Source organism: Carcharhinus amblyrhynchos, unplaced genomic scaffold (assembly GCF_965287045.1).
Source record: "Carcharhinus amblyrhynchos unplaced genomic scaffold, sCarAmb.v2.hapA scaffold_38, whole genome shotgun sequence".
Taxonomy (NCBI): Eukaryota; Metazoa; Chordata; class Chondrichthyes; order Carcharhiniformes; family Carcharhinidae; genus Carcharhinus; species Carcharhinus amblyrhynchos.
In genome coordinates this window covers 6,563,426-6,577,719 of record NW_027649779.1, presented here as the reverse complement: position 1 = coordinate 6,577,719, position 14,294 = coordinate 6,563,426, and the positions used below count along the sequence as shown (strand labels likewise).

General features: G+C 48.4%; 1 protein-coding gene across 1 annotated transcript; it reads right to left on the bottom strand.

The window, feature by feature from the left end:
* Positions 1 to 3,519: 3,519 nt before the first annotated feature.
* LOC145362427 (putative G-protein coupled receptor 139) lies at positions 3,520 to 12,407 on the bottom strand. The gene is made up of 2 exons (XM_080218460.1): positions 12,227 to 12,407; positions 3,520 to 4,421 (listed from the first exon to the last, which is right to left on the bottom strand). Exons 1-2 carry the CDS (start codon positions 12,405 to 12,407, stop codon positions 3,520 to 3,522), a joined length of 1,083 nt encoding a protein of 360 aa, XP_080074586.1.
* Between the last annotated feature and the right edge of the window lie 1,887 nt (positions 12,408 to 14,294).

Sequence of the window (14,294 nt, the reverse complement as noted above, 5' to 3'; positions counted from 1 at the left end):
CTCTGAGTAAAACACTGCCCCGTTTCCATTTCTTATTAATTTCTAGTTCTGTAATATATTACTGCAACTACATTATATATTTCCAGTCATAAACTCATTGAAGCACAGAAGAAGCTAATTGGGTAACCCTGAGGTGAGTCTGAGGGGGACACTGAGACTGTGGGACTGACAGTGAGCACATTGAGGAGAGTGTGAGAGGGGGACACTGGGACTGTGGGACTGACAGTGAGCACCTTGAGGAGAGTGTGAGGGGGACACTGAGACTGTGGGACTGACAGTGAGCACCTCGAGGAGAGTGTGAGAGGGGGACACTGGGACTGTGGGACTGACAGTGAGCACTTTGAGGAGAGTGTGAGAGGGGGACACTAGGACTGTGGGACAGGAAAGCAGCACCTTGTGAGAAGGGGGTACTGGGACACCGAGAGAGGCAAGCAACACCTTGAGGAGAGTGTGAGGGGGCGATCACTGGGACACCAGGGCAGAGAGTCAGCACCTTGAGGAGATTATGAGGGGAGGGCGCTGGGATACTGTGACAGACAGTCAGCTCCTTGAGGAGAGTGTTAGAGGGGCTTACTGTGACACCAGGGCAGAGAGTCAGCACCTTGAGGAAAGTGTGAGAGGGGGACACTGAGACAGACAGTCAGACCCCCGGGGAGCGTGTGAGGCGGTGGGGGGAGGGGTCACTGTGACACTGGCATAAACAGTCAGCACCTTGAGGAAAGTGTGGGAGGTGTAAACTGGGGCAGACAGTCAGCACCTTGAGCCGAGTGTGAGAGGGGACACTGGGACAGACACTCAGCACCTGGAGGAGACTGTGAGAGGGGGAACTGGGACAGACACTCAGCTCCTGGAGGAGAGTGTGAGAGGGGACACTGGGACAGACACTCAGCTCCTGGAGGAGAGTGTGAGAGGGGACACTGGGACACGGGGACAAACGCTCAGCACCTGGAGGAGAGTGTGAGAGGGGCACAAAAAGGATTCAAGCCACAGGTGGAGTTATGCAGCACTGGAACCGGGACCGTTTGTTTATGTCCTGTGGTGCTGAGGATTCTCTTCAATATCGACTCCACAGTCAGGTGTCAGGGAACACAACTCTTTCTGGCAGACCAATGGATGATGGGTAATGTGGGCACTGTCCGAACGCATAAGAACATAAGAAATAGGAGCAGGAGTAGGCCATCTAGCCCTTCGAGCCTGCCCTGCCATTCGACAAGATCATGGCTGATCTGAAGTGGATCAATTCCACTTTCCCGCTTTCTCCCCATAACCCTTAATTCCCTTGTCTAACAGAAATCTATCTACCCGTGACTGAAATGTATTCAGCAAGGTAGCCTCCACCACTTCAATGGGCAGAGAATTCCAGAGACTCACCACCCTTTGAGTGAAGAGTTCCTCCTCAACTCCGATCTAAACTTTCCTCCTCCCCCCTACCCTTATTTTGGGGCTGTGCCCTCGAGATCTGCTATCCTTTCTAAGCGGGAAGAAACTCTCTACCTCTACCCTATCTGTCCCCTTCATTATCTTATAAGATCCCCCCTCAGCCTTCTAAACTCCAATGAGTACAGACCCAGTCTATTAAATCTCTCCTCATAGGTTAACCCCCTCATCTCTGGTATCAGCCCAATGAACCTTCTCTGCACTCCCTCCAAGGCCAGTATCTCCTTCCACAAATACGCCGATCAAAACTGCACACGGTATTCCTGTTGCGGCCTCACCAGTACCCTGTACAGCAACGCATCAAATATTGCTCAACTTCATGCAATGCACAAATTCCTGACTAATGGAGGGTGGTCCATTTTTCGAAATCAACACCTGAAGAATTTCTGGTGTCAAGAAAGAGGTGTGAAGTTTCTCCACTCTTCTCCTTGTGTTTGATTAACTCATCCTGTGTTTGGCCATCCATTTTGAATGAGCATCTACCAATATCAGGAACACAGACCCCATGAACAGTCCGGCACTGTCCATGTGCAGTCACGTCTACGGCCAACCCAAATGTAAAGAATAGTGACTGGTGACAGTTCTGCCCTTGTTGATATTGCCAACACTGACACACAAGCAAATATCTGTATCCATACCTGGCCACCAGACGTGGCAATTTGGAGGATCTTCAGTTTGCCACTCCTGGGTGGCCATGGTAAAGTTCGGCCCGTTGGGATGGTGTCTCAGGATGACACTCTTGAACCCCATAGGAGTATGCCATCTTCCACAGACAGCTGTTCTCTGCCACTCCAATATGGGTGCAATTCAGGCTGTAACGGCCTTTTGTTACCCCCATCAGCTCTTACTTCTTCAGTTTATTCAGGACTGGGTAAGTTTGCCTCCACAGCCAAATATTATTGGCTGCCACTGGGAGAATTTTGAAAAAGTTCATGATTACTGTCTGTTCCATTGGGGATGTGACCAGTGTCTGTTAATTGTAACCAACTCAAGTCATCTGCCTTCGCGACTCGGCCTCCTAGTTACCCGTGTTCAGAGGACAATTAAGTGTCAACCACGTTGTTGTGGCCCTGGAGTCACGGTTAGGCCTGACCACGTAATGACAACAGATTTCCTTTCCTGGGACATTGGTGAACCAGTTGGGGTTTTCCCGACAATCAACAATGTTTTTATGGTCACAAGTGGATTCTAAACTCCTGATCTATTTATTCAAATTCCACCATCTGCTGTGATGAGATTGGAACCCGGGTGCCCAATACATTAGCTGAGTTTCTGTATTAATAGTCGAGTGATAAAACCACCTGTCCACATCCTGAGTGGACACACTCTGAGTTCTGGTAACCAAGACACTCCATATTATATACATCTGCAGAGCTCCTGGAGTGGACAGCATTAACTGTCTCAATCAGGGAGCTCATGTTCCAATAACTCCACCTGAGGGTTATCTGAAAAGTCTTTAAATATGTCTCTCTGCCACTTTCTGTGCTTCTCTGTCTGTCTGTCTGTCTGTCTGTCTGTCTCTGTCTCTCTCACTCTCTCTCTCTCACTCGCTCTGTCTTTTGCTCTTGTTGTTCCCATTTTACTCATTCAGTCTCACTCTTTCCCATTCACTCCCGCTCTCTTTCTCTATATCTGTTTCTCTCTGTCTCTGGCTATTTCCCTTTGCCCCACTTTTTGTCTCCCATTTTCCCTTCCTCTCCCTTTCCCTCTTTTATTTCAACCTCCAGTTTGTCTTCTTCTGTCTCCCTTTCTCCTTCCCTGTATATCACCTTCGCCATTTTCTCCACTCTCTATCCCTGTCTCTCTCACTCTGTGAGAGTTTCTCTCTGTCTCTGTTCTTTCTCTCTCTGTCCGTTTCTTTCTCTGTACCTGTTAGAAACTCTTTCAAACTCTGTTGTTCTCCATTTCTTTATGTTTTTCCCTCTCTAAGCCAATGTTTCTCTCTATGACTCTCACTGTTGCTAACACTGGCCCCTCTCTCTCTCTACCTGTAACTATTTCTGCTTCTGCGAGGGTGTTTTGTTGTTTACAACATGAATGCCCAAAAGAAAGAGTCAGGGGACTTGTGGTTGCAGTTTCCTCTCAGGGTTTATTGAGTTGAAGAATTACAGTAAGGGGGTATTTCAAGAGATCTTTTAGCTGCTGTCTGAAGTGAGTCTGTGTCACAGCATAAATGACAGTATTTGTGCAGCAACTTGTGAGTTGTAGCATGAAGCCCAATTCCATAACAAAAAGATCTAACCTTACTGATTCATAGCCCAAATTATACATCCGAATCCATATAGTATAAACCATTAATGTCGACCATAAGATGATGAAATTGGCTGAGATAACAAACAGTAAAATGATGGATTTTCTTCGACTCTCCATCTCTGGGTCACTAGGGTTCTCCCCACTGCTGTGAGCCCGGAGTCTCCTGCGGGCCCTGCTGCTCACTAAAATGTGTCTGACAGTGAGAGCATTGAGCAGCAGAATCAGGACGAACGGGACACACGGGGTTAGAATGTTTTGGAGGAACTCGATTGTTCCCCAGACCAGAGATTCTGCAGTTTCCACTGAGAAAACACAAAACCAGGGATTGTTCACCAGCTTATATCGATTTAATAACATAAAATACCAGAAAATGTTCTTTAAACAGCTCAGCACTGTCACTGTTCCCAGAACCACAGCCGCCGATTTCTCAGTGCAATATTTACTTTTCAACTTGAGGCAGCAAATGGCCACAAATCGATCAAAGGTGAAAGTGACGGTGAACCAGACAGAACAGTCAGTGGCTGCGTAAAGCAGGACGGCATGAACGTTACACACGGGGAACGACAGCAGGAAGTAAAACTGTTTCCAATAAACAATGGGAATGTGTCTCAATATCAGGTCGAGGATGACAACCAGCAGATCCCCCGCTGACATGGCCACCAGGTAACGAGTGACACATTTGGACAGACCACAGTTTCTGCTCATCAACGTCACAATTGTGATTATGTTCACTGTCAGGGAGGAAATAAAGAATAAAATTAGATATGATTCAGGGGAATAAGTTACCATTTAGACTGCAGATGGAACATTTTAAAAAAAAAATGTGCACACACGCAAAATCATTTTTTTTTATGATCCAGCACATCTCCTGGAGAGTGAGAGGAAAGTGGAACATCTGGAGGAAACCCAGGCAGACACGGGGAGAAGGTCTGAAAGGGGTCTTATAAAGTTGCAGCGTTACCTCCCGCCTCCTAAACTCAATCCCTTGATTAATGAAGGCCAGTACACCATACGCCTTCTTGACCACATCCTCCACCTGCAAGGCCCATTTAAGAGCCCTATTGACCCGGACCCCAAGATCCTTCTGCTCTTCAACACTCCTAAGACTCCTACCCTTGTTATTGTACTCCTTCATCCCATTGGTCCTGCCAAAATGGACCACTACACATTTATCTGTGTTGAAGTCGATCTGCCACTTCTCCGCCCAGCTTTGCATCCTATCTATGTCACGCTCAACTTCTGACATACCTCCAGACTATCCACAACACCACCAACCTTTGTATCATCTGCGAACTTGCTAACCCATCCCTCCACTTCCTCATCCATCTCATTTCTGAAAATGACAAACAGCAAGGGTCCTAGAACAGATCCCTGGGGCACTCCACTGGTGACCGACCTCCATGCAGAAAAGACCCATCCACAACCACTCTCTGCCTTCTGCAGGCAAGCCAGTTCTGGATCCACAAGGCCAAAGGCCCTTGGATCCCATGCCCTCTCACCTTCTCAAGGAGTCTTGCATGAGGGACCTTATCAAACGCCTTGCTGAAGTCCATGTAAACCACGTCCACCGCTCTTCCTTCGTCAATGTGTTCAGTCACATTTTCAAAGAACTCACCTAGGCTCGTAAGGCATGCCCTGCCCTTGACAAAGCCACGCTGACTATTTTTGATCATTCTAAACTTCTCTAAATGGTCATAAATCTTGTCCTTCAGAATCCTCTCCATCAACAATGAGGTCAGACTCACCGGTTGGTAATGTCCCGGGCTACAATAATTATTATGAAATGACTCAAAATGTAGTCGTGGTATGAATCCATTCTGGCCTCCCAGATTGCCTGGATACACTACAGTTCACCCCCCCACCCAAACAGGTCCACAGACGCCATCTCCCTGGCTCTACAGCGAACTCTGTAACAATGTAACCCTGTACACAGGGAAGGAGAGAGGGCTGAGTGTAATGCTGCAATCATCTCAACGCGATGTGGATCCATTCAAACAGCTGATGGCAGCAGAGAAGAGGCTGTTCTTGAGTCGGCAACATGATGATATCATAGTTAGCACAGCTATCTCACAGGGAACTGGGTTTGATTCCTGGCTTGTATCACATCTTTTTGTGAAAATAATAAACCAACTCAATTCAAATCAAATCAAATCAAATCAGTCTTTCACATCTCAAGAGCCCTGGTCTTACCAGTGCACTTCTGCAGGTTGATGATGTACACAGGCTGGCTGTGATGGATAATGAATTTACAAGGCTCAATGTGGATATTGGGGTTAGGGTTAGAGAAACTGGATTTGCTCAAAGTGGATCCTTTCCAGAGAAACACCACACGTTTTTGGAACAGGAGAAATCCCAACAGCCTATATGTGAGAATGGAATTGGTTTCAAAGTTTAAAAAAAAACTTGATTGGTGATGGCACAATCCCAGGAATTGAACCGGGTTCCCTGATTGTGTGAGACAGCAGTGCTAACCGCTGTGCCATATTGTCATCCTGCAAGATGCCCTGGAGACATCCAAGATCACGCACAAGACTACGGACCCAAATTTACCAATTGGAGGCGAAGGGCCAGATTTGGACGTAAAACGAATCCAAGCCCGGAATCCTCACCCGTAGGCTTTTTGCCGTCTCCGATCCGGTCCACGTTGTGGGCGGGGCTTGGCTCTGCCGGAATGATCGGAGCTCTGAACTGCGCATGCTCAGTTCGGAAGAAAATCTGAAACAGCGCCCCCGGCGGGGGGGGGGGGGGGGGGGCGATCAAGGTGGGGGTCTGCTGGCGGGGGGGTGGGGGGTTGCCTCCCAGGGGGTTTGGATCGAGCGGTAGGGGGTGATGGTCTGCCGGGGTGGTTAGAGATGGGTCTGCGAAGCATGTTCAGAGGTTCCTCTATCGAATAGGAATAGGGTACTGGTGAGGCCGCAGCTGGAGTACTGTGTGCAGTTTTGGTCGCCGCACTTACGCAAGGATATTTTGGCCTTGGAGGGAGTGCAGAGGAGGTTTACTAGGCTGATTCCGGAGTTGAGGGGGTTGAGCAATGAGGAGAGGCTGAATAAACTAGGCTTGTACTCGTTAGAGTTTAGAAGAATGAGGGGAGATCTCATTGAGACGTATAAGATGATGAATGCGATGGATAGGATCGAGGTGGAGAGACTCTTCCCACTCAGAAAGGACAGTAGGACTAGGGAGCACAGCCTCAAGATAAAGGGGGGTGCGGTTTAGAACGGAGTTGAGGAGGAACTTCTTCACTCAAAGGGTGGTGAATCTCTGGAATTCTCTGCCCGTTGAGGTGGTGGACGCTGCCTCGCTAAATATTTTTAAGACGCGGGTTGATGGGTTTTTGATAAGCGAGGGGATTAAGGGTTATGGGGAGAGGGCGGGAAAGTGGAACTGAGCCACGACAGATCAGCCATGATCTTATTGAATGGCGGGGCAGGCTCGAAGGGCTAGATGGCCTACTCCTGCTCCTATTTCTTATGTTCTTATGAATCCACTTTGGATTTTTATTCTGCAGGTTGCTTACAGCACGGATGCGGATCAGATCTGAAGATGGTGAAGTGGGATTTGGTGGTAGAATTGGGTACGTGGTTCATTAAATTGATTTTAATGCATGCTAATACATTTAAATCTTTGGATCACCCGATTGGGGTGCAGACCGGATCCCCGCCCAAATGGGTGTCGGTAAAGGTGTGATCTGCCCGGTTTCGGGTGCAGATCACGTTACAGGCCCGATTGGTAAAATCAGATCCACCATCATCAACATATCCATTTAGGAAATGATCAGAAAATAATCTGAGGGACAGAATTAATCTCCTCTTCAAAGGGTAAAGATTTATGAACGCTATTCAGCATGGCTTTGTCAAGGGTGATCATGTCTAACAATGTGCTGGAATATACTGAGGAGGTGACTGGATGAGTAGATGAGGGAAATGCAGCCGATGTAGTCTACACGGACTTTAGAGAAGTTTTTGACAAATTCTCCATGGGAGACTGCACAACGGTTGGAGCCAGGGAAATTTGGAAAATTACATTCAAAAGTGGCTGAGTGGCAGGAAGCAGAGGGTGATGGGTGAAGGTTGCTTATGTGACTGCAAACCTGTGTCCAGTGGGGTTCCACAGGGATCTTTCCTGGGTCCCTTCATGTTTGTACTGTAACACTAATGGTCTAGACATGAATGTGTGAGGTATGATCCATAAGTTCACAGATGGTACAAAAATTGGCAGCGTGGTAAATATCGAGGAGGAAAGCGTTAGATTTCAGGAATCAAAAAGAACAAAAAGAACAAAAGAACAAAAACAGCCCGGGAAACAGGCCCTTCATCCCAACGAGCCCGCGCCGCCATTATAACATTCCCAGTTCCCCCTCCACCCATGACCCTTATCTATGTTTATGGCATTCCACATTGAGGGAAACTAATTTAGGGTCAATTTATTACCTCCAATCAGCCTAATAGCACATCTTTGGGTGTGGGAGGAAACCGGAGCACCCGGAGAAAACCCACGCAAGCACGGGGAGAATGCGCAAACTCCCACAGACACTGGCCCAAATCCATGTGTCTGCACAGCAAACAGTGATAGTCACTGAGAATCATTGAATCCTACAGTGCAGAAGGAGCCCATTCGACCCATTTAGTCTGCACTGAGCACAATCCCACCCAGGCGAAATCCCCATAATCCCATGCATTTACCCAGGCAATTCTCTCTGACACTAAGTCCAATATATCCTGGCCCATCCATCTAACCTACAAGTCTTCGGACTGTAGGAGGAAACTGGATCACCAAAACGAAACCCATCCCGGGGAGAAATCGAACACGTATCCCTGGCACTGCGGGGCAGCAGTGCTAGCCACTATGCCACCCTGCTGAGGAAACTGAAAGGCTGGTCAAATGGGCAAATGGGACTTAACAACTGAAAAATGTGAGGCGACACATTTGGGACAACTATCAGGGCAAGGAAACACACCATGTCCGGACGAGTGTGAGGAAGTGCAGGGGACCAGAATGAATTTGGGGTGCCTTTATGAGGATCCCGAAAAGCAGAAAGACAGGTAGATGAGGCAGTTAAGACAATGCGTAGGATACTTGCCTTCAGCATCCAGAGTATGGAATACAGCAGCTCGGGGATTATGATGGAAGTCTATAAACTGCTGGTTAGATCAGAGAAAGAGTACTGTGTGTGGCTCTGGTCATCACATGACAAGAAGGATGTAACTGGAGACGGTGGAGAGGAGATTCACCAGGATGCTGCCTGGCCTGGAGAGTTTCAACCAGGAAGGTTGGTTAGGTTTTTTTTTAACTTAGAGCAGAAACTGCTGGAGGGGTACGGGTGGAGTGGATGTTGGTGGGAGTGTTTTTCTTCAAGTGGGAGAGGGAGACCTGAGTGATGTAGATAAAATTATGTGGCATCGAGATAGGAAGAAACATTTTCCCTTCAGTAGAGGTTTCATTAACCAGCAGGTGTGGAATTAAGGTAAAGGGCAGATTTCTGTGTGGATTTGAGGAAAAATGTTTCCATCCACAGGGTGCTGGGATCTACAGCTCAGGGCCTGAGAGGATGGTGGAAGCGGGAACAACCACAAGAGGCATTTAGATCAGCAATTCAAACGCCAGAGTGTATAAGGCTGTGGACCGAGTGCTGGGAAATGGGATTCGATGGGATAGGTGTTTGATAACCAGTTTCAAAATAATGGGCGGAAGAGCCTCATTTTGTGCTGTTAAAACTCGATGTCTGTTCGACCACCCTCAGCAGTGACCCCATCACTTGCAGCTCTCACAGCCCTGGCTGGGATACCAACTGCGTACCAAACCTACGTGTTTGCAAATGTCAATTGCGGCCAGCAGTGAGCGCCCTGGTCTGAGAGAGCCATCCGTCAGCAACACAGAATCTGCCCCCAGATAATCTGAGGGGTCACAGCTCTTTGTGAGCAGCCCCTGACCTGATATAGCCCCAACCCCCTCCCCAGCACCCGGACCAATGACCCCCCTCCTTCCACCAAACCAACGGCATGCACAGTGGCTTCAGGGCATCCCTCCCTGCCCCACTGTACATGCAGAGAGGCAGTGATGCCCCTCCCTGCCCCACTGTGCATGCAGAGAGGCAGTGATGCCACATTCCCTACCCCACTGTGCATGCAGAGAGGCAGTGATGCCACATTCCCTACCCCACTGTGCATGCAGAGAGGCAGTGATGCCACATTCCCTACCGCACTGTGCATGCAGAGAGGCAGTGATGCCACATTCCGTACCCCACTGTACATGCAGAGAGGCAGTGATGCCACATTCCCTACCCCACTGTGCATGCAGAGAGGCAGTGATGCCACATTCCGTACCCTACTGTACACGCAGAGAGGCAGTGATGCCCCCTCCCTACCCCACTGTACACGCAGAGAGGCAGTGATGCCCCCTCCCTACCCCACTGTACACGCAGAGAGGCAGTGATGCCCCATTCCCTACCCCACTGTGCACGCAGAGAGGCAACAAAGCCCCCCTCCATACCCCACTGTGTATGAAGAAAGGCAGGCAGTGCCCCTCCCTGCCCCACTCTGCATGCAGAAAGGCAACAAAGCCCCTCCCTGCCCCACTGTGCATGCAGACAGGCAGCGAGACCCACACCTGAAACCACTGTGCATGCAGAGGGGCAGCAAAGCCCCCCTCCCTGCCCCACTGTCCACGCAGAGAGGCAGTGATGCTCCCTCCCTACCCCACTGTACACGCAGAGAGGCAGTAAGGCCCCATTCCCTACCCCACTGTGCAGGCAGAGAATCAGTGATGCCCCTCTCACTACCCCACTGTACATGCAGATACGCAGCAGGACCCCCTCCCTACCTCATTGCATGCGGAGAGGCAGTGATACCCCCGCCCTGCCCCACTGTGCATGCACAGAGGCAGTGATACCCCCTCCCTACCTCACTGCATGCAGTGAGGCTGTGATGCCTCCTCCCTATCCCCACCAATCACATGCAGAGTGGCATCGGGGACCACCCCACCTCACAGACAGCGTGCAGGGTGGTAACGGGTCCCTCTGCCATCCAGCAACTGCGTTCACTACCTGCAGGCTCCGCTCGTGTAGACCCCACCACCTCATCCCCCACTCCCTGGTCCTGTCCGGTGGACATTGCCTAAGGGGCACCGACCTTTGCCCTCGACCTTGCCCGGTGCCCTCAATGGCCTTCAGTTCTATCGGCGAGTTGATCACGATTTGTCCTCGTACATGTTTTCCTCACTGGACAAAACCTTTTCTGGTGAGGCTGCAAAGGCAAGTGTGTCACCCAATTCCATTGCAAACTTTAATTAAATGTGTTTTAAAATAAACTTCAATCATCTACCCAGCCTCCTGCCACAAAAGGGGAAGGAGACTTAATCCACTGCATATCCGTTGCTGGTAAAGGTTGCAAGAGGCGAGAATTCGGGTGTGGACCTGAGTTCTAGACTGTCACGCAGTTTTACTGCTCACCCTGTCATCAATGGGCACAAGAGGAGTTGTAAACCTGCCACAACCCCCTCCCGTGTGTGTGTGTGTGTGTGTGTGTGTGTGTGTGTGTGTGTGTGTGTGTGTGTGTGTGTGTGTGTGTGTGTGTGAGAGAGCAAGGGAACACCGTCGGAGTGTTCCAAAGTATGTGTTGTCCTATTCTTTAATTTGTGTGTGAGTGGGAGTAAGTGTTAATGTCTGATTGCTTCTGTCAACAATTGTGTGTATTAATGTATGTGTGTTTGGGAGTGACTGCGTGTTTGTGTTCCTGCTACTCTAGGAGAGCTTGTGGTGGCACAAGGGACAGCATTGTTGCTTCACAGCACCAGAGGTTCTTGTTCAATTCCAGGCTTGGCCACTGTCTGTGCAGAGTCTGCATGTTCTGTGTGTGTCTGTGTGGGTTTCACCCTGGTGTTTCCATTTCCTCCCACACTCTGAAAGTTATGCTAGTTAGGTGCATTGGCCATGCTATTTCTCCATCAGTGTACAGCTGGAATGTCTTGGGGATTTTCACAGTTATTTCATTGCAATGTTAATGTTCTCATATTTGTGAAACTAATGAATAATGTTACAAAACATGTTCTGTCGCTGTGAGATCTTGCAGTGCACACATAGCCAATAAAATGGATTCTGCAGCCTGCTGACTGGGTGGGTGATTAGCAGTGAAATGGTGTTATGTAGAGAGGGTAAAAAGGATTCTGTCTCATTCTTTTACTTACAAGGGAATAGTGTTTCAGTTCACATGTCTATGGAATGTCACAGCACACAGAAGACATCCGAGCCCATAGGCCCTTAGACAACTGTCAGTGGCTGAAATAGTTAATAACTGGATACAGAGATTCAACAGAGACCACAAAAGCAGCAAACCCAGTGCAGTAAATGACAAGGAACTCAATATATTTAAACACCCTTTCGAGGATTAGTAACTGGACACAGGGGATGGGACACAACAGCCTCACACTTCCTGAAGCTGCAAAATCCTACCCGTGTTCAACAGACCTTCCCATGCTCCACCCGTTGCCTACTCTGATTCCCATGGTAGGTGGGCTGGTTCAATTCCAGCCAGGGACTTACCTGGAACACCCACAATCGCCAAGATGGAATAGTAAAAGCATTGAATGATCTTCAGTAGATATCTAATACGATCAGCTGATGTTATCCACCAATAATCTGAAGTAAACCAAACAATCCAATAGGATAAACTTCTATCCGTGGTCGAAACATTCCAATCCATTGTTCCCAGATTCTGATCCATTATTGGATCATTCCAATCCGTTGTTCCCAAATTCTGAATCATTGTTGGAACATTCCAATCCATTACTATAAGTTTCTGATCTCTCCTCTCCCTCCCTCTCTCTCCACAGCCGCTGATCTCTGTTAGTGTTGGAGTTCTCTCTCCCGCTGATTCAGTGGGGCAACACATTGAACAGAATCCCTTATTAATGGAAGAGGGAAATCCCTCCAGGCACACTAATCAGATCCATGGAGACTTACATCAATTACAGTCACTAAACAAACAGCGTCACTTAACCCCCTTCAATCCAACACTTTTTATACCCGAAGTAGAATGTTTACAACCTACATGAGGTGTTGAGGGTCAGGAAATTGGAAATCATGAAGGATCAGGCTGCAAATCTTTCGATATTAATTCTATATAACAGAAGTCCCTCTGTTAGGGTTCATTTCGCGAGGGCTAGAATACAAAGAAGGGGAGTACTGCCGCCGTTTTATAAGACTCTGGTCAGGCCAATTCGGAATATTGGCAGCAATTTTGGGCCCCATATCTAGGGAAGGATCTGCTGGCCTTGGAGAGGGTCCAGAGGAGTTTCACAAGAATGACCCGGGGAGTAAAATACTTGATACATGAGTAGGATCTGAGGACTCTGGGTCTGGAGTTGAATGAGTCTGGAAGGATGAGGAATGAGATCTCATTGAATCTTACAGCATAATGAAAGGCCTGGGTAGAGTGCACTTGTGGAAGATGTTTCCATTAGTAGGATAGACAGGAAGGCACAGCCTCAGAGGAAAGAGTCCGTCCTTTAGAACTGTGATGTGGAAATGCCAGTGTTGGACTGGCACAGGCACAGTGAGAAGTCTCACAACGCCAGTAGGCCACTGACCTGATGAAGGAGCAGCGTTCCGAAAGCTCGTAATTCCAAGTGAGCTTGTGGGACTTTAAGCAGCTGTTGTGAAGACTTCTTACTTTAAAATTGTGATGAGGAGGAATTTCTTCAGTCAAATGCTGGTAAATCTGTAGAATTCATTGCCACACAAGACTGTGGAGGCCAGGTCTCTGAGTGTATTTAAGAAAGAGATAGATAGGTTCTTGACTGGTAAAGGGGTCAAAGGTTACGGGGGAAAAGAAACGGGAGAATGGGTTGGAGAAACTTCTCAGCCATAACTGAATGGTGGAGCCGGCTCGATGAGCCTAATGGCCTAATTCTGTTCCTATATTTTATTGGCGTATGGTTATGATGGTCAGTAACCAATGTTGAGTTCCCTGTCCCCTCCATGAATGGAGGAGCTGTTGATAACAGGCCTCCCTGGCCTCCCAGATCTTAGAACAGAGCGTATAGAAGGTGGCAGGAATCTAACCTTTGGCAGGGTTAAATGTGTGGTTAGCATTAATCAGGATTGATATAGGCTGCTACATCCAGGCTCTATGCGCTCTTATTTACAGCTTATGTGCAGAACAACTTTATTAAAGAACTTCACACAGATCAATAGTCAGCATTACGGAAAGTACAGTCTTAGCGAGAGTCATCTGGTAGAACTATCTCCCAGTGTCACGTACAGTTCATTCTGGGCAAGAGATTTCACATCGAACTATTTCTCAGTGTCACGCACAGGAGAACCATATCAAGAGGCTTCACATCAAACTTTCTTGACATTTTCTATTGTGAGGTTGTAAGGAGACAAGAGTGAGTTGAGGAGAGTGTGGGAGAAGGACTCTGAGACACCTAAACAGAGTCAGAGTCAGCAGCACCTTTAGGAGACTGTGAAAGGGGGACACGGGGACAGGCAGTCAGCACCTTGAGGTGAGTCTGAGGGGGATACTGGGACAGGAAAGCAGCACCTTGAAGAGAGTGTGAGAGGGGGATACTGGGACACCGAGAGAGGCAAGCAACACCTTGAGGAGAGT

Bases quoted from the DNA above. Each gene is read 5' to 3' on its own strand.
- LOC145362427 (XM_080218460.1), bottom strand. From the start codon at position 12,407: ATGGATCAGAATCTGGGAACAATGGATTGGAATGTTTCGACCACGGAT. The intron at 4,422-12,226 runs GTAAGTCCCTGG...CCTCCCTGACAG, and splicing joins GGCGATTGTGGGTGTTCCAG to TGAACATAATCACAATTGTG.